At 37.1% G+C, this 21,554-nt stretch overlaps 1 protein-coding gene across 1 annotated transcript in view; it reads right to left on the minus strand.

The window, feature by feature from the left end:
- Positions 1-21,554, minus strand: part of CNTLN (centlein) — a 248,974-nt gene that overhangs the window by 89,628 nt on the left and 137,792 nt on the right. Inside the window, exon 13 of the mRNA XM_023758906.1 lies at positions 4,164-4,264. Within this exon, the coding sequence (XP_023614674.1) occupies positions 4,164-4,264 (101 nt within the window). The remainder of the gene's footprint in view (positions 1-4,163; positions 4,265-21,554) is intronic.

Here is a 21,554-nt window from a genome sequence, read left to right on the forward strand (position 1 = left end):
CCCCCAGTGCACAAATTTTTGTGCACCCGGGCCTCTAGTTACTACTATAAAAACACATTCTGATTTAAAAGAATTTTTAAGGAGATCCATCTTGCTCCACTTTCTTTGTTTTTAACTTTCAGATTTGCTTATTCAGAGTTGTTTAAATTTATTTTATTCTAGCTTCTATGTTTTTTTTTTTCTTTTTTCTTAATTCTTTTGGATTACATTAAAAATTAATTTAAATTGATCTGGTCAAGATGGTGGTAAATGTGTTACTTGCATCCTCCTACAACCACTTCAAAATTACAACTAAACTACAGACCAACCATCATTCAGAACTGCCTCAAGTCTAGCTAAACAGAAGTCCTAAACTAAATATATAAAGAAGAAGCTACATCGAGACTCATAGGAGGGGCTCAGAGACTCAGAATGGGCTGGTCCCACACCCTGTGTGGTGATTAAAAATGAGGAGGGATATCTCAGCTGCAGAGGTTCTCCTGAGTAGCAAGGGGTCAGAGCCTCACACCAAACCCCCAACACCAGGGTTCCAGTGCCAGGAAGAGAAGTCCCCATAACCTCTGGCTGTGAAAATCAGTGGGGATTGTGGCTGAGTGCAAGGAATTGCTCTTAAAGTGCCCATGTACAGACATACTGGGACTCACTTGCTCTGAGCTCCAGCACTGGGGCAGCAGCTCGAAAGGTACCAGGGATATACTGGGTTCCAGGAACTGAGCTGTCTGGCTTTGGGGCAACAGCTGAAGGGGCAGCTTTCTCCCAGACAGAAGTGCTGGCAGAGGCGATTGTTCCTCTCTAAGCCCTCCCCCCACAGAGCTGGCTAAAGAGCACTACATCTGAGTTTCCAACAACCAGGCTGACTGTTCGCTCTGCCCTGGTGATTTCCTGAAATACCTGTCTCCTCCCCAACCTTCATGCCAGGCCCACCCAGGCTGTTTCCAGTGGCTTTCCCATATAAATGGCCTGTCTTGGCTCATGCTGCAACTGTCCTAAAATTTCTGAAAGGTTCACAAGCCCCAAACAAGCAACATCTGTCCTTGACATGCCCCATACCTCATGCTAAGTGTTCCTAGGAGCAGCATTAGTGGCAACCATCTTTGATTTACAGGTTGGCCTTTGCAAGCTTAGCCCAAGTAGCAACCCTCTGCAGATAGCTCTGTAGCTCATGCTGGCTGGCCCCGGGCAGGGCACAGGTGGCAGCTGACATTTACCTGCACCTCCTTAAAGGCCTCAGAGCTAGTGAACCTGGTGATTAGTTTCAGATCACATCAAAGTACTTCCACAACTACTTCCACAAGCGACAGACTCAAGGGGCAAACTCATCAGGCACCAGAGCCCCAATGAAGCAAGTCCTACTCTGTGGGGTTGAACCCTGAAAAGCAGCTCCTCCACTGTAGTCAAGAGTGTCCTCATAGCCCATCAGTTTGGGGCAAATCCCTCCCATTGATGTGTCAACAGCAATCAAGGCTAACTACAACAGGAAGATGTACACAGCCCACACAAGGGGCACAACTGGAACACTCAGCTCAGGTTACCAAGGAGGCCCTTCAGAACACCTACTACATAAGGCCACTCTACCAAGGCTGGGAGACAAAACAGCTCTACTCAGTACATAGCAACAAATACAAGGAGGCAGCCAAAGTGAGGAGACAAAGAAGCATTTCCCAAATAAAGAACAGGCCGCCCTAACCCGTTTGGCCAGTGGATAGAGCGTAGGCCTGCGGACTGAAGGGTCCCAGGTTCAATTCTGGTCAAGGGCATGTACCTTGGTTGCGGGCACATCCCCAGTAGGGGGTGTGCAGGAGGCAGCTGATCGATGTTTCTAACTCTCTATCCCTCTCCCTTCCTCTCTGTAAAAAAATCAATAAAATATATTAAAAAAAAAAAAAGAACAGGACAAAATTCCAGACAAAGAACTAAATAAAATAGAGACAGGCAATCTACCAGATGCAGAATTCAAATCACTGGTTACAAAGATGCTTTAATAAACTTAGTGGAAGTATAGAGAAACTAAGTAAGAACTTCAACAAAAAGATAGAAAACATAAAATGAACATAGAAAACATAAAAAAGAACCAGTCATAAATCAAGAATACAATAAATGAAATGAAGAATACATTACAAGGAATCAATAGTAGATGAAGCAGAAAATCAAATCTGTGATATGGAAGTAAGGAAGCAAAAACATCCAATCAAACCAGCAAAAGAAAAGAAGAATCCAAAAAAATGAAGACAGTACCTGCTGGGACAACTTCAAGTGTACTAACATTCACACCATGGGAAAAGAAGAGAAAAGAGAGACCAAGGGATTGAAAGCCTATTTGAAAAAATAATGATGGAAAACTTCCCTAGCCTGGTGAAAGAAATAGACATATAAGTTCAGGAAGCTCAGAGAATCCTATAAAAGATGATCCCACACAAAAACACATTGTAATTAAAATGTCAAAGGTTAAAGACAAAGAGAGAATCTTAAAAACAGCAAGAGAAAAAATGTTAGTTACCTACAAGGGAACTCCCATAAGACTGTCAGATAAATTCTCAGCAGAAACTTTGCAGGCCAGAAGAAATTGGCACGAAATATTCAAAGTGATAAAAAGCAAGCACCTAAAACCAAGACTACTCTATCCAACAAGGCTATAATTTTGAATTGAAGGACAGATAAAAGAGCTTCCCAGACAAAAAATAGCTAAAGGAATTGATCACTACCAAACTGATATTGCAAGAAATGTTAAAGAAATGTATTGCAATATCCTACATTTTAATTCAATTCAATTCTGTTACTAACTGCCCAGAGTTAGCAGAGACCCATGAAATATATTTTCCCAATTCCTTTCAATCTGTGTGTGTCTTTTGATCTGAAATGAGTCTCTTGCAGACAGCATATGTAAGGGTCTTTTTATATTATCCATTCAGTCCCTGTGTGTCTCTTGATTGGAACATTTAATCCATTTCATTTGAAGTAACATTTGGCCTGGCCTGTGGGGATCAGGCCAAAACAGGCAGTCTGACATCCCCTGAAGGGTCCCAGATTGCGAGAGAGTGCAGGCCAGGCTGAGGGACCCCACCAGTGCACGAATCTGTGCACTGGGCCTCTAGTTTTAAATAACATATTTTCCATATTCAAGTGTTTTATTGCATTTTAATTATTATTTTTACATGTTTTTCAAACATTTATCTAAAGTTCAACAACAGTTCCTTTACTTTTATGTTTGCTTTTATTTGATTGATCCAAAATAAAATATATGCAAATATCTTTTCTTAAAAAGAGCATATATTATGATTCATTTTATGTAATTTCTCTATCTAAACTTATTTCTATATGAGTATGAAGAGATTTTTTGATTTGATAATCTCTATATCTAAAACCCAGCGACCAGAACACCAGAACAGCAGAACAACCAGAACGACCAGAATGACTGATGGCTATGATGTGCACTGTAGCAGCTAACCAGCCTGATCTGGGTCCCCATCAGGGTGGTGGGCCGGACCCTACCCATGCCCAAATTCGTGTACCGGGCCTCTAGTTATTTAATACTGAAATTCTGATTTTTAAGTGTTTGTGAATTAGTTTTTTTCTTTGTTTTTTTTTCTTTTTATACTTTCTCATTGCTTGAATGCTTTTAAATATGTATAATTTAAAAAAAAATGTGTAATTTTTCCAAAAACAACAGAGGTATTATTTTTAGGAAGTAGATCAAAGTTAAAGTATTAGAGAATACCAATAGTTAAGGGAAAAATATAAATAAGTTCTAGTAGAAGACTGAAAAGATACAGGAAAGAAAAGTAGAAGGTAAAACAGGGGAAAACCAATGTTTCAGAAATCAGTGAAAAAGTAAGCTTGAAATATGATATAAATCAATGGTGTAAAATAAAGGGGTTCAAATATTGAGCCTGACAAGTCACTGGTGAGAACAATTGGAACAACAATAATTGGTACAATAGACTGATAAATGGTACATGAAAATTTAATTATTAAGTATAAATTACTGACTTTTAGGTGTTCTATTTCATTTTCTCATGAGAAGTGATGTTAATGAGATACAAACCAGTAAAGCCATGGGAAAAGGGGGAAAATGTAAGATTCTTAGATGAAATTGAAAATAAAACATCACGAACTAAAAATTTTAAAATGCCTACATTAAGTATTTATTCTCACAAAAAATTTACCTTCTTTTTTCTCTGCTATCCATGTATTCAATTCTTGTATTGTTGCTTTGTCAATAGACATATGCACTTTAAGTTTATCCAATTCTTCCTGAAGATTCATCCTATGAAAATTAACATAAGTAACTATTGAAGTGAATAATGTAACAAACAAATAAAGGCAGCAGGCTATTTAAAAATATATGAACTAAACTGAAGTAAAATAAAAGCAAAAATATATTAACATTAACAAATCTTGCCGAAACCCGTTTGGCTCAGTGGATAGAGCGTCGGCCTGCGGACTGAAAGGTCCCAGGTTTGATTCCGGTCAAGGGCATGTACCTGGGTTGCGGGCACATCCCCAGTAGCGGGTGTGCGGGAGGCAGCTGATCGATGTTTCTCTCTCATCGATGTTTCTAACTCTCTATCTCTCTCCCTTCCTCTCTGTAAAATTCAATAAAACAAATCTTAACAATTAAAATAGTATTTAATGAGGACCTGAAATTTTTAAAAATGTTAAATACTTAAAAAATAGACTATATGATTTTTAAAAATCATATATTGAGTTATCTGACCACTTCCTAACACTCAATATGCTATGTATAACATTATAAAAATGTTAATTTATACCACTTAAAGCAAAGATAGTAAATCTCTAGATGCCAAGATAAAGAACCCTTACCAGTAAAATGGAATTGACGTTCCATCATGAGAGAGTTGGATCAAGTAATGCCCATGGAGGCCTCAGACCTTGAGACCTCAGTGGGGATGGAAGCTTATGCACAAGGCCCTTCATGACTGATAGATAAACATGGGCTAACTGCAGAAAGCTGGGAGACAAAATATTGCTGAATAAAATCCTGAATACCAGAGCTTGTCTGGTTAGACCTCTATTGAAAAGAGGCTTCCTGTTCCAGTGTGAGGGCAGGACAGAGTGAACTATATGAGATCAGAATCCTAAGTCTCAAATTTGGGCCATATATATTTGCAGAGACCTGACAAATCAATAATAATGTAAAAACAGGTTTATGGCCAATGTACACTGGAGAGTTCACAATCATCTAATACAGACAGGCTTACACAATTGAAAGAAATGATAGGAGAAACACCACCATGAAAAATAATTCTCAAAGAAGTCAAGTTTACAGATAAGAATAAACATATAAATAACTTCAAAGCCATGAATGACAGTCTACATATCACCACTGCTAAAATCGGCAAAGGCACAAGAAAATAGATATAATAGAGCAATTAGAAATGATTTATTATTTATATTAGAGTTTTTAAAATGTTGAAAAAAAGAAAAAGAGGTGACAAGCATATTAAAAAGAACAGGGATTTATGGAACAAAAGAAGACAAAAAATAAATCTACATACCTGTATATATAGAAATGCTAAATAAAGTAAATTTATTAATAATAATAACACAATTGAAATTTAAAACTCAGTGGATGAGTTAAATAGCACACAGATAGAGCTAATGAAAACTGGAAAATCAAAGACCACACAAAGAAACAAAGAAGAGAAAAACAGTAACAATATAAAGTATGTTGGAATGAGAAGTCCAGAAAACACCTAATTTCTGAGATATCTGAGAAGATTTGGGGATGGGGAGACAATATTCGAAAATATTACAACTAAAAATTGAGAACTGAGTAAAAGTATGAATAAACAGATGAAGAAAATATAAAAAAATGCAAACAGGATAAATAAAACTAATCACACTTAGAAACAGTGAAACTGAAAAAGAGACAATTTTAAAACCCACTGAATTGCAAACAAAAATCAATTAACAACTAAAGAATTTTGGAATGACAACAGACTTCACACAAACAAGAAAAGCTAGAAGGAAAATAAGTAATATTTTCCACATTCCAAGGGTTACTATTCGTGCATCATAGATGAAATAGCTATTAAAAATATAATTTAAGAAAAAAACTCGAAAGCAATGAATGAAACAAAATAGGCAATGATGATGAAATACGTTTGTAAATGTATACATGTAACTAAACAAACATTATTATTCAAAGCAATCATAACAATATTGAAGTTAAGGTAGAGATAAAATAAGGTAGAACTGAAGTTCTGAACAACAAAATAATATAAGAACGTAGAAAGGTTCAGAGTTAAAAGCATTTAAAAATCTTTGCATTCATTGTTGTACCAGGATAGAGGTAGTTATGAACGTCAGACTTTGTCAAATAAATGGTGTATGCTATAATTTCAAGAAAAAGCATTTAAAGAATGAAAAACAAATATAAAATATTCAAATGAGAAGAGGTAAAAAAGAGAAATACAGAAAATATAATCAAATAGAGTTTGGATTAGTTTCCTACTTTGTTTAGCTAAGAACATGGAACAAACTGAAGCAAGATGGCCCCCCAAAGAAAAAGCAGATGTAGCTCATCTCAATTTAGTTTTCCTTGGCTCTCAAATCACTAACCCAGCAGAACAAAGGGCTACAGTTGTTGGGTAATGTTATTTCTTGCTTCTTTATTTTATACTTACAGCTTATTCTTTTTTAGGAAGAACTCACACAATCCCTACTTCTAATAAAAAGTATTTATAAACACTAGGGGCCACTTATTCTTAAGTCAAACTAAGTTTCAAGAAACCACATCGTACTGGGTGTTTGGAGGATGGGCTGACAGAGTCAATGCCCAGGCACTCCTGAGCCAGATGAATATTGCCTATCTACAAACAACCCACTAATCTGAGGTTTCAAATTATTCTACTACTCTGTTGAGTCTGAGGACCACAATTCATAATCTACTACTTACTGGACAAATTATATGAAATGACTACATTTAAATGCTGGACAATAAGCAGCAAAGAACTATGATCTCTGTGGGATATAAAATCAACAAAGACTGCAACTGAGGGTCCTTACAACTGATGAAATTTTAAATCCTAGCTCTAGCAATTATCCCCCACCCACCCAGACGTTTGCCCAGATAATCAGCAACTCCTGAGGCAGCAGCAGAGAGTAAGCCCGGACATGACTAAGGGTCACATGGTCCAGACCTCTAGCAGGCTAGAATGAACATCTTAAATTATGTCTCAGTTCCTGAGCCCTAAGGTGGAATAACCCCCTGGCTACTTTCCCATAAGACTGTTTAGCATAGGTAGCTAGCTAGGTATTAACAAAAGAGAATGGAGCTAGACATCTAATTAATGGGATTAACTAGGAAGCTATAGCTTCACAGACACCCCAGGGGACAGCCACATCCTCTGCCAAAGGGACTAATCCCTGAGTGTGCAGAAGCAGGCAGGAGTGAACAGCTTTCCAGTCTCCCCAGGAAACAACCAATCTGGTCCTGCAAACTAGGAGCGGGAGTGGAACCAGCCAGGGGGGAAATTCCTTTGCTGGGCACATGCACAGTAGAAGTCAAGATGGGCAGGGGAGGCCTTCCACTAAGTTTATGGGCAGTACAAGTGAGATGACAAACAGAACTTTGAGGCATGCACAGTAGAAGCCAAAATAGGAATCAAAAAGGGGAGGAGGTTAGCCTGAAAAAAAAGGTCAGATAGGATAAGGCAGCCTTGGGCAAACTACAGCCCGAGGGCCGGATCCGGCCCATTTGAAATGAATAAAACTAAAAAAAAAAAACAGACCGTACCCTTTTATGTAATGATGTTTACTTTGAATTTATATTAGTTCACACAAACACTCCATCCATGCTTTTGTTTCGGCCCTCCGGCCCTCGAGTCAAAAAGTTTGCCCACCCCTGGGATTAGGGCATGGAACCCCAGAAGATTCAGGAAAGAGACTAGATAGGGGGAGGGCCCAGCACAAGCCTGGGAAGAAAAAGGAAAGAGATTGGATAGTTTGAAAGAAAACCTACTCTCTCCTAAAGCCAATGTAATATAATCAAAGCTTAACAAAGGCTTAAGGGACTCTCCATTTCTCTCTATAGCAGCCACAGGGGCCTGGGTATGGCAGCCAAGTAGGAGGAGGATGCACAGTACCGAAAGCTGGAGAGATGGGAACAGAGACTGGGCTGAACTACTAGAGACAGGAAGTGAGGCTAATGGCAAGGCAGCTCTGGCTTCTGGCCTCTTCCTGGTTTTGGTGCAGTCCCAGAGGCTGGACTTCTGCAGCAAGAGTGAGCTGAGCCACCTGGCCATGGATGAGACATCAGGAACCTGGGGGCAGTCCACTGTTTTTGCTCTAAAAAATCTTGCCACTATACCTCATCCTCTTCTGCATGTATCTTTGAAATGCATTTCCTATTTGCCCCAGTAACAACTGGACAGAGCGATGCTGGCAAAGACCTGAAGAAATGATCTATTGCACAAATCCAACCCACTGTCTCATGATTTTTGCCCATATAACATGTAATCTACATGCCACTGGGGAGTTGGTTTAGTTAGAGTACTAGCTCTTCATCTCCATATTGACCAATTCAATATTAAACTACTTTTTTTCTTTCTATACTGCAAACTCCTGTTTGTGCATTTCTTTGGGCCAGCACATCAAAGCAGGTAGAACCAAGGGAAAACATTGGGGTTCCATTAACAAGAGAACCCTAAAATGTCAGCCCATACTTCTGCCAGGAGACAATCTTCATACCATGATGCAGGGAGAAAGGGGCCACACCATGGTAAGTTGAAAGAAAGGAGATTGGAGCCCTGGCCAGTATGGCTCAGTTGTTTGATCACTGTCCTGTGCACAGAACGGTCACAGGTTCAATTCCCCTAGTCAGAGCACATACCCAGCTTGTGGTTCCATCCTTGGTTAGGGTGCATAAAGAAGACAACTGGTTGATGTTTCTCTCTCACATGTTTCTTTCTCTCTCTCTCTCTCTCTCTCTCTCTCTCAATAAATTAATAAATAAATAAATAAATTAATTGAAACATATTTTTAAAAAGAAGAGATTAGAGTTTTGGAAGGTTGAAATGGCTAGAATTTGTGAAGTACAGTACCTAGAGAGGAGGAAGCTACAAAGAGAAAGAGCTACAGAAATCTACATAAGAATTCTTTTGAGTCTATGGCTAATATTTTGTTGCATATGCATAGTATGAAGCTAAATAAGGCAGGCAAATAACAACTAGAAAAACAGTTCACAGCACTGGAGACATTTAAATTGTGAACTAATGATGAGAATCTCTGTTGAAAGCAAAAGGCATTCAGGAAAGAACCCCACAGGGTCATTCTAATGAGCAGGGATAAGCAAGCCTCAGTAAAGGATATCCTAAAGCTATGTTAACAGGAAGTCTTCATATATTCTGGATGCTAGTCCTTTGCTGGACCTATATACTGCAAATACTCTTTTTACTCTGAAACTTGCCTTTTAATTCATTTAGTACTATCTTTCACTGAACATAAGTTTTTTTATTTTAATATAGTCCAGTTCATCAATTTTTAGTTTATATTTAATCCTGTTAAAATCAGTTTAAGAAACCTTGGCCTACTATAAAATCAAAAAGATGTTCTCCTATGTTTCCCCCAGAAAGCGAAATTATTTAAACCTTCACATTTAGGTCAGCGGTCCATTTAGGATTTAATTTTTTGTATGGTATAAGGTAAAATATTCTACTAATTATAATAGCCTTGTAAAAAAGGAAGTTCTTAGAACTTCTAGCTATACAGTTATATCAACTAATATTTTGGTTGTTTCCAGTTTTTTCATAATTATAAACATTGATGTAGTGAACATCCTTCTATGTGTCTCTATGCAAGATCGCTTCAATGATATTTTTTTAAATTTAATATGTTTTATTGCTTTCAGAGCAGAAGGAAGAGGGAGAGAGAGATAGAAACATCAATGATGAGAGAGAATTATTGATTGGCTGCCTCCTGCACCCCCCACTTGGGATCGAGCCTGCAACCCGGGGAAGTACCCTTGACTGCAATCAAACCCGGGACCTTTCAGTCTGCAGGTAACGTTCTATTCACTGAGCCAAACCGGCTAGGGCTCAATGTTTTTAACTAGAAGTGTAATTACTGGGACATTGAGTACATACTTAAATAAATAGAACATATTTCAAGCACTAAAAAAAGTATGGAGAGCAGTATAACCGACATTAATGTACTAACAATCTAGATTTTAAAACACTAACATTATGCCATATTTAATTCAAGGTTTAGACCAAGGTTTCACATTTTTGTGAAAAATAAAATGATCTGTAAATAGTATTACCTGATACAATATTACATCATTCTTCCCTTCCCAGAAATTATCAGTATCTTTAATTTGGTGTGTGTGTTTCATGTTTTAATACTATATACACTGAGTGGCCAGATTATTATGACCACCTGACGTTTGTAGGCAAATTAGCTATAATTTCCCACTGAAGTTGCTAGAGGCCAGATCATTATAAACATCTGAATAGCACAACATACCTAAGTATCATTGCTGATCAAGTTCATCCTATCATGTTGATGGCGTATCCCAATGGAGATGGCTTCTTCCAACAAGACAATGTGCCATGCCACGGTGCTCGTATTGTGCAGGAGTCGTTTCAAGAACATGAGGGCAACTTTACCTTGCTTCGGTGGCCCCCACAATCACCAGATCTCAATCCAATTGAGCATTTGTGGGACGAAGTTAAAAGAGCCATCAGGCAGCTGGTTCCAAAACCATCAAATCTCACAGAACTGGACAGTGCTATTCAACAGGCATGGTGTCAGATTCCTCACATCACCTTTTAGCTTCTCGTGGAGTCAATGCCAAGAAGAATCGCACAGTATTGAAGGCAAAAGGTGGCCCAACGAAGTACTGGTGGGGTGGTCATAATAATCTGGCCACTCACGTTCAAATATATCCCATGTTCAAAGGCTGTTAAATCACATTGTTTACCCATATCTTCAGAAAAAAAATCACTTCTACTGTCGTGGTAAACAACCTGCTTCCCTATTTATAATGGTCTGGCCCTCTAGCAACTTCAGCGCGAAATTATAGCTAATTTGCCTATAAACGTCAGGTGGTCATAATAATCTGGCCACTCAGTGTGTGTGTGTGTGTGTGTGTGTGTGTGTGTGTGTGTGTGTATGTACACACACACACATATATAGTTATATATAATTATATTTTTGTGTATATGTGTATATACATACATGTATATCCACAAAAATGTACTGTTCTATGATTGAAAGTTCTATATCTTTCAGGAATATATCATAGCATATATGCTACTATTCAACTTTCTTAAGTCAGCTTTTGTTTTATAAGCATATGTATTTTAATAAATATAGATCAAATTTATTCATGTTAAATGCCACATAGTATCACATTATACCAGGTATTAACATACCACGGTGCACTTATATCACATACTAATAGACATTTAGATTGCTTCTAATTCTGAACTATTACAAAAATACCACAATGAATACCCTTATTGATAATCCTAGTTCAAGTTATTTTTAAAAGTCCTAAGAATATATCTCAGAGTGACATTTTTCTCTCAAGGGATGGAACTAAAAGTAGTGAGGTAAGATATTACCAAATTGAATGTCTTTTCACATCTGAAAATAATGTTGCCTATAACATTCCTACATTAATGATATATGGTACAATTTATTTCTTATGACTCCTAAGAAGCAACTGCCCTACACTGAAAACAAATTACTCTAAAGCCTGAAATGTTTTTTAGAATATGTATACACTTTGTATTAGTTACCTATATCATTCAAAATAAAAATTTGATATTTATATATGGTCTTTAGCATTCAAATCAGATGTTAAACTCAATATTATTGATAATTTTCCATAGAGAAAAAAGTATTTTAAGACAGACTGAGTTACATTTATAGAAATTAACTTTGATAACTATTTTAGAAAAATCAAATGATTATTCACTAAATACTCAAAATTTACTATATAATTCTTTAAGTAAATACTTTGTTATTATTTAAGTAATTTAAAAAATGTTATTTTTAAATATGTATGAAAACAAATTAAGGCAGTAATTAAATTAATTATATGTATGGTGCTATGATCCAAATGCTTGTATCCCCTAAAATTCATGTTGAAATTCTAACCACCAAAGATGCTGGTATTAGGAGGTGGGGCCTTTGGGAGGTACTTAGCTCATGAGGATGTAGCACTCATGCATGGGATTAGTGCTCTTATAAGAGACCCCAAAGAGCTCCCTTGCCCCTTCCATCATGTGAAGATAAGAAATCTGCAACCTTGGAAAAGGTTGAGGGTACCCTAATCTCAAATTTCCAGCCCCAAACTATGAGAAATACATTTCTGTTATTTATAAGCTCCTAGTCTATGATATTTTGTGATAGTAGCACAAATAGACAAATATATATGACCTCAAAAAATAAATACTACATGTATATGGTCTTAAATGTATGAAAACAACTTAAGGAATCAACATGTATATTAATATGAAGAGATAGAAAATGAAACTGAAATACTGTTTTCCATTTACTCCAGTGAAATATTTGCCAATAGATACAAAATAATATTTTTTCTTATTCCAAATCTTGTTAACTGCAGCAAAACACAATGAAAACACAACAAAAATATAATAGCCCAAAGGTGGAAACAACCCAAATAGTTATCAACAGATGAATGAATAAACAAAACATGATTTATACATACAATGTAAAATTGTTCCACCGTAAAAAGAAAAAAAAAATTCTGATACGGGCTAAAACATGAAAAAAACCTTGAAGACATTCTGACAAATGAAATAAGCTAGACACACAAAAAGTATTGTATGATTTGACTTATATGAAGTACCTAGAAAAGGCAAATTCATAGAGCTAGAAAGGAGAAAGATATAAGGGATGAGGGAAAAGGGAATGGGGAGTTATTTAATGGGTACAGAGCTTCAATTTGAGAAGATGAAAATGTTCTGATGATGGTAGTACAAAAAATGTGAGTGTATTTAATAACACTGAACTATACACCTGAAAATGGTTACAATGGTAAATTTTATGTTATGTATATTTTACCATAATAAAAAAAATATATATGCCGCACAATTTTGGTTGATTATACATACAGCAAACAAAGTGTACTATACTACAGAGGATGGCAGGAACTAGAAGGAGGGAGAAAAACATGGAAAGAATTAGGAAAAACACAAACATGGAAAGGCATAGAAGAGCTTTAGCTTCATTTTAATCAAAGTTTATAATTATATTAGAGGCCCAATGCATGAAATTCATGCAAGGGGCTCGGCCCTTGGAGCCGTGGCGGCTTGCCTTGGCCCTCACAGCCCTGGCTTCATCCAGAAGGACGTATGGAAGGTCGTTCGGCTGTCTGGTCTAATTAGCATATTATGCTTTTATTATTATAGATATTCTTGTGCTTATTGATGATTATTTGTGGTGTCAAATAAACTAAAGCCCTGTGAGGCCTGCCTGGAGCCATGTGTTTTGCTCAATATTTTAGTTCCAGTTCCCAGCATATTTAGAATTAGTGAATGAAAGCACACACAATACAAAGGATCATACAGATTTGGTTATATGTAACTAATATGATAAATCTCCATAGTTTAAAGGCCTTTTAAACATATTATTTACTTAATTAAAATTATTTACTTGCTTCCAGGCCCCAGTACTTTAACAGTATCTTGAGTGAATTCTAAAAACCTACCTATAGGTCTTTATTTGCACCATATTCTGAAGCCTTCTACAGATAGATGAAAGGAATATAAAGGACTCTGGGCTTTGGGGCTCTAGCTCAGCAATGAATTAGGTTTTGTGCTAATCGTGGTCTGAAACTTCCTATACTCTTACCTAAAAATACTTTAGAGATGACTTTAGTTCTGAAGACTTCAATCTCACTGGATGAATTTCTTGTCCTTAATTCTGAATCATAAAGTTACTGGAGAGTCAAAGCTTGTTGCCAGATAGCCTTGATATCTATTGCCTCTCAACAGACCCTGACAACTTGTACAACTCTTGATATCCCAGAACTTCTTTGCATGTGGCTTATGATAACCTGTGATGTTACATGGTGGACTGATTTCTTAAGGACAGATATATTTAAATTTTCAACTTATTAGTTCATTTCATTAACTTTTACATGTGATATTATAGACTGTTTGCCAAAGCCATAAAAAGAGTACCTGGGACAACTGGATATTCACATGCAGAAGAATAAAGTTGGACCCCTACTTTACACCAAACTTTAAAAAATTAACTAAAAAATAAACTGAAGATCTAAATGTGAGTTAAAACTACAAAACAGAAGAAAACATGGTTATACATTTCCATAATCTTGGACTTGGCGATGGCTATATAGATATGATGCCCAAAGCATAAGCAACAAAAGAAAAAATAAACTGGACTTCATGCAAATTAAAAACTTTTGCGCATAAAAAGACACTATTAAGAAAGAAAGAAAAACCTACAGAATGGAAAGTAATATTCACAAATGTCTAAGAAAAAGAATATGCAAATAACACCACAATAAGATATCACTTCATAGTCACTAAGATGACTATAACTTATGAGAAAGAAAGAAGAAAATAAAAAAAGAGAAAATAACAAGTATTAACAAAGATGTGGGGAAAGTGGAGCCTTCCCTTAGTAGACTGGTGGGAATGTAACATAATAGAGCCACTATGAAAACAGTTTGGCAGTTCCTCAAAAAGTAATTATTTGCAAATATTTTGGATTCTCACACTTATTTTCAGGTAAGAGCCAAAAGTGAAGCAGAAAGAGAGAAAAATAATGTGGGGCTGAGAAAAGCAGTTGAAGAAACAATGACCAAAATTTCTGAAACTTGACAATAGGTAAACCTAGAAATTTAAGAAGCTGTGAGAATCCCAAACAGATAAACCCAAAGAAACCCATGCCAAGACATGTCACAATTAAAACTGTGAAAAGTAAAGAAAAAGGGAAAATGATTGAAAGCAGCTAGAGGTATGATGTATTACCTTTAGAATTACAATGATTCAAATTATACTGTATTTTCCAAAGAAACTATGGAGTCCAGGAGAAACCAAGATGGCGGCATAGGTAAACACCAGAAATTGCTGCCTCGCACAACCACTTCAAAAATACAACGAAAAGACAAAACGGACATCATCCAGAACCACAGGAAGGCTGGCTGAGTGGAAATTCTACAACTAGAAGGAAAGAGAAAAGCACACTGAGACTCAGAGGAGGTGCGGAAGTAAAGTGCAGAGGTACGGAGGCCACGCCAAAAGGGCTGGCAGCTGAGGATGCAGCGCACGTGGAAAGGGCTGGCAGCTGAGGACACGGTTGTCTTTTTCAATCGGGAGGGAGTCTCAAGCTCCCGACTGCTCTGACTCCAGTTCTGGGCGAGTCTCTGGGGACCCAGACTCATACGGGGAGAAACTGAACTGTCTGGCATCGGTTAGAACTCTAGGGCGGCTTTCTCTCAGAGGTGCTTGCAGTGATTACCGGGACACTGAGAAGAGGGGCCTCTTAGGGCAGGACTGAGGAGCAGCCATAGCTGTTTGCTCTGCCCTGTTGATCCCCTGAGACCCCGCCCCACCCAAGCTGTGTGCAGAGGCTTTTGCATATAAAAGGCCTGGCCCTTTGCAATCTAAAATTACCTGACAAACTGCAGCTGGATCAGAGAAACCCAGAACATCCAAAAGAAGGCCCAAGGCCCCACAGCAGCTTGCATTGCTTCACAGCTGGGCTCCTGCTGGGTAGCCTCAGGCAGAGGCTAAATTAGCACCTCCTTAGAAATCCAAGAGCCAGTGTACCCAGTGGTCAGAGTGGGACCATCCAGATTACAACTCCTCAGATCCATAAGGGACACACTCAGGGGGCAGACTCAGTGAGCACCAAAGCCCCACTGAAGCAAGTCTTGCCCCGTAAGGGTGTCTCCAGCACAGAAGTTCTCCCACTGCACACACAGCTGATTCTCACAGCCAATTGGCCTGGAGGTCAATTCCTCCCAGGGATACCTACAACAATCAAGGCTTAACTACAACAAGACTGTGCACAAAGCCCACAAAGGGGTGCACTGAGAGTGTCCACCTCCAGTAATTGGGGAGGCTGACCCACTGGGCCCTATAGGACACCTACCACACAAAGCCACTCTATCAACACAGGGAAACAGCCAAAATGCGGAGACAAAAAAACATGTCACAAATGACAGAAATGGAGGAAAGCAAACGACTGGATATAGAGTTCAAAACCACACTTTTAAGGTTTTTCAAGAATTTTCTAGAAACCGCCGATAAATTTAGGAAGACCCTCAATAAGTCTAGTGAGACCGCCGATAAATTTAGTGAGACCCTCAAGAAATCTAGTGAGACCCTCGAGGATATGAAAAAGGACCAACTAGAAGTTAAGCATACAATGACTGAAAGAATATTATACAGAGTTCCAACAGCAAGAATCAAGTCAAAGATTTGAAATACAAAGAAGCAAAAAATACCCAACCAGAAAAGCAAAAAGCAAAAAGAATCCAAAAATATGAAGATAGTGTAAGGAGCCTCTGGGACAGCTTCAAGCGTACCAACATCCGAATTATGGGGGTGTCAGAAGAAGAGAGAGAGCAAGATATTGAAAACCTATTTGAAGAAATAATGACAGAAAACTTCCCCTACCTGGTGAAAGAAATAGACTTACAAGTCCAGGAAGCACAGAGAACTCCAAACAAAAGGAATCCAAAGAGGACCACACCAAGACACATCATAATTAAAATGCCAAGAGCAAAAGACAAGAGAGAATCTTAAAAGCAGCAAGAGAAAGACAGTCAGTTACCTACAAGGGAGTACCCATACGACTGTCAGCTGATTTCTCAACAGAAACGATGCAGGCCAGAAGGGAGTGGCAAGAAATATTCAAAGTGATGAATAGCAAGAACCTACAACCAAGATTACTTTACCCAGCAAAGCGATCATTCAGAATTGAAGGTCAAAGAAAGAGCTTCACAGATAAGAAAAAGCTAAAGGAGTTCATCACCACCAAACCAGTATTATATGAAATGCTGAAAGGTATCCTTTAAGAAGAGGAAGAAGAAGAAAAAGGTAAAGATACAAAATATAGCCGAAACCGGTTTGGCTCAGTGGATAGAGCGTCGGCCTGTGGACTGAAAGGTCCCAGGTTCAATTCCGGTCAAGGGCATGTACTTGGGTTGCGGGCACATCCCCAATAGGAGATGTGCAGGAAGCAGCTGATCGATGTTTCTCTCTCATCGATGTTTCTAACTATCTATCTTTCTCCTTTCCTCTCTGTAAAAAATCAATAAAATATATTTTTAAAAAAAAGATACAAAATATGAACAACAAATACACATCTATCAACAAGTGAATCTAAAAATCAAGTGAATAAATAATCTGATGAACAGAATAAAATGATGAATATAATAGAATCAAGGGCATAAAAAGGGAGTGGACTGACTATTCTGGGGGGGGGGGAAAGGGGTGTGGGGGATGCGGGAAGAGACTGGACAAAAATCGTACACCTATGGATGAGGACAGTGGGTGGGGGTGTAACGGCCAAGTGTGGAGTGGGAACTGGGTGGAGGGGAGCTATGAGGGGAAAAAAGAGGAACAACTGTAATAATATGAACAATAAAGATTTAATAAATAAAAAATAAAAATAAACCAAAAAAAAGAGAAAAGAGGAAAAAAAAGAAAAAGAAAGAAACTATTGAGACCAGAAGGAAGTGATATATTTTTAAAGGGCTGAAGACAAGAATTGGTAACCGGGAATTCTTTGTCCAATGAAAATAACCTTCAGGAATGAAGGTAAAATGACATTTTAGAAAAGGAAAACAGAAAATGTGTTGCTAGCTAACACACCATAAACAAAAGTCTAAAGAAAATCTCTTCAAACAGAATAAAAAAAATGATTTTTAAAAATAGAAGGTCAGAAGTGAAGAAATATCAGTGGAAAGAAGAAAATGATCTCTATTATATTTATCAGTATAGGCTATCCTTCTTTTGAAGTTTTAAAATTACGTTTGCAAATTGAAGCAAAAATTATAACATCTAAATAGTTTTCCAATGTATTTAGAGAAAATATTTTTTTCTTTAATTTCTTTATTGGTTAAGGTATTACAAATGTGTCCTCATCCCCCCATTAACCCCCAACCTCCCCCCTCCCACTCATGTTCTCATCCCCCTGTTGTCCGTGTCCATTGGTTTGGCTTATATGCATGCATACAAGTCCTTTGGTTGATCTCTTCCTCTTACCCCCACCTTCCCCTACTTTCCCTCTGGGGATTGATAGTCTGATCACTGTTTCTCTCTCTTTGGATCTGTCCCTATTCATCAGTCTATGTTGTTCTCTATATTCCACAAATGAGTGAGATCATGTGGTATTTATCTTTCTCTGACTGGCTAATTTCACTTAGCATAATGCTCTCCAGTTCCATCTACACAATGGAATACTACGCTGAGGAATAAAAGAAGGAACTCTTGCCATTTGCAACAGCATGGATGGAACTAGAGAAAATATTTAAGACAAGTATATAATAAAGGCGGGGGCATACAGTGACAAGTATAATATTAAGGTTTCTACATTCCACCTGAAATGGTAAAATGTTGATACCAGTAGACCATAATGTAATGTATATATAACACTTAGAGCAAACATTAAAAAACTAACTCAAAGAGATATATTTGAAAACACTATAGAAAAATAAAAAGGTAATTCTAAAAAAATGTTCAAGTAACACATTGGAAAGAAGGAAAAGGGAAACAGAGGAAACAAAATAATAACATGGCAAAGTTAGCTCATTAACACAATTGCGTACCGTATAGAAATCTCTAAGACATACGCCAGGGACCGAACGTTTTTGGGCAAATTGCACGTTATTTAAATCATCATAATGCACTTTAGGTGTTGTTTTTCAATAATTATAACATTTTTATTTACAAAAACAATTAAACAATTAAAGTTCCTAGTACACTTTTAATGTATGGTACTGTGTAAAACATTTTCCTCTATGAAGAGGGACCAAACAAAATTTACATAAGTATCTAGATTCGCTCCTTTTTCCATGGGCGTGAAAAACGAGAACACTCATGAGCGGTCCTTAACAGATGGCGCGCGAAACACGAGAAAACTCCTGAGCGGTACGAAATGTGTTAGCATATAACAATCCTATATAATAAAAGGATAATATGCAAATTGTCCCTTCGACCGGGAGTTCGACTGGGAGTTCAACTGGGAGTTTGACCAGGGGGCGGGGCCAGCCCACCAACCGCCTGTGGCCCCTCTCCACTGCCAGCCCTACCCCATCGGCCCCTATGGGGATGGGCCAGCCGAACCCGATCCGTGCAGGAATTCCTGTACCAGGCCTCTAGTGTAAGATATAATGTCAGCATGCAAAAATGTAACTTACTCTATATACTAGCAAATAATACCATTTAGAATAGCTCTAAAATATAAATACTGGTTTTTTCTACTTTTAAAAAAAATTATTGAATTTATTGGGGTGACATTGGTTAATAAAATTATATAGGTTTCAAGTATGCAATTCTATAATACATTATCTCTATATTATACTGTGTTGTGTTCACCACCCAAAGTCAAGTCTCCTTCTGTCACCATTTATCCCTCTCTTCCTTTTTCTACCTACCCCAACCTCCTTTCCCTCATAATCACCATACTGCTATCAGTGTCTATGAATTGTTTTGTTTTTATTTTGCTTAATCCCTTCACCATTTTTAATATAAATCTAACAAAAGTATTAAACATATAGAATCTACATTATAAAACTATAAAGCAGGGGTCCTCAAACTTTTTAAACAGGGGGCCAGTTCACTGTCCCTCAGACCGTTGGAGGGCCGAACTATAGTTTTAAAAAAAACTATGAACAAATTCCTATGCACACAGTGGCAGCAAAAAAACCCGGCAGGCCGGATAAATGTTTTCGGTGGGCCGCATGTGGCCCGCGGGCCGTAGTTTGAGGACCCCTGCTATAAAGCATTGATAAGAGGAATCTCAGTAAATTAAGACACATACCATATGCATGGAATAGAAGACTCAACATAGTTAATACGTCAATTCTCTACAAGCTGATCAATAGATTTAGCACAATTCAAATCAAGATTCCTACATTATTTTGGTAGCTACAGCTATTTTTCCTTACCTATTTTTGTAGTTAAAACTTATATAGAAAAGGAAAGAAAAGACATAACAATTTTAAAAAAGAATAAAGCTATTTGACTCACACTAAGTTTAAGACTCCTCAGAAAGCTACAGTAATCAAGACAGTGTCGTATTCACTAAAGTTTAGGGATTCAGATGAATGGAAATAAATAGAATTTGCAATAGGCTGACAGAAAATATATTCAGTTAATATTTGACAGTTACAAAGGCAATTCATTAGAGAAAAGGTAGTCTTTTCAAAAGTGATGTTCATACTACCTGGACAAGAATTTGCAAAAAATATAAAATAAACTTCAACCTGTAATTTATAACTTATACAAATATTAGCTCAAAATGGATCACAGAGCTAAATATAAAACTTTTCAAAGAAAACGTGGGAGAAAATACTTATTACCTCAGGTCATGAAAATAGTTATTAGATATGACATCAAAGCTATGATCCATAAAATAAAAAAAATATTAAGCTGAGCATTAAAATTAAAACTTTTGTCATGTAAAAGACACTGTTAAGAGAATGAAAAGGTAATCTATAGAGTGGGAGAAAATACTTGCAAATCACATATTTGATTAATGACTTATATTAAGACTATATAAAAGACAATGGTCATTTAATTGATTTAATAACTATTAGCTCTTAATGGCAAAAAATTTGAACAGAAAGTCATAAAAAAGATATAAAGACAGCACATAAGCACGTGAAAAATTATCAATACCATTAGCCATTAGGGAAATGCAAATTAATATCACAATGAGATACCAATGCACTAAAAAAATAATGACAAAGCTAAATGCTGATAAGGATTAGAGCAACTTGACCCATATGCATCCTGGTGGAAATGATAAATGGAATACCCATTCTGGAAAACAGTTTGGCAGTTTCTTATAGTTATACATGCACTGACCATATACCAGTAACGCAACTAAGAGTATTTCCCTTAAAGAGTCAAAAAGTTATTCTCATGCAAAAACCCATATACAGCAGGTCTATTCATAATTGAAAAAAACACACAAAAAAACATGAAAAGACCCAAATGTTCTCCAGGAAATAAATAAATCCACTGTGGAACATCCATACAACAGAATACCATTTAGCAATAAAAAGGAACAAACTGGATGAACCAATATGCATGAATCTCAAAGGCATTTTGCTGAGTGAAAGAAGCCAGGCTCAAAAAGGTAACGCTTATATAATCCCATGCATATGACATTCTGAAAAAAGGCAAAGCTATATGAGGAAGAATAATTCAGTGGTTGCCAGGAGTTAGGGACTTGACTACAAAAAGGAAGAAAAAGGAAATTTTTTTTGAAATAATGGAACTAGTTTGTATCCTGATAGTGGTGTTACTCAAATCTATTGGATAAATATAAATATAAATAATATAAATATAAATATA

The sequence above is a fragment of the Myotis lucifugus genome, unplaced genomic scaffold, assembly GCF_000147115.1.
Source record: "Myotis lucifugus unplaced genomic scaffold, Myoluc2.0 scaffold_144, whole genome shotgun sequence".
In the NCBI taxonomy this organism is placed as follows: domain Eukaryota; kingdom Metazoa; phylum Chordata; class Mammalia; order Chiroptera; family Vespertilionidae; genus Myotis; species Myotis lucifugus.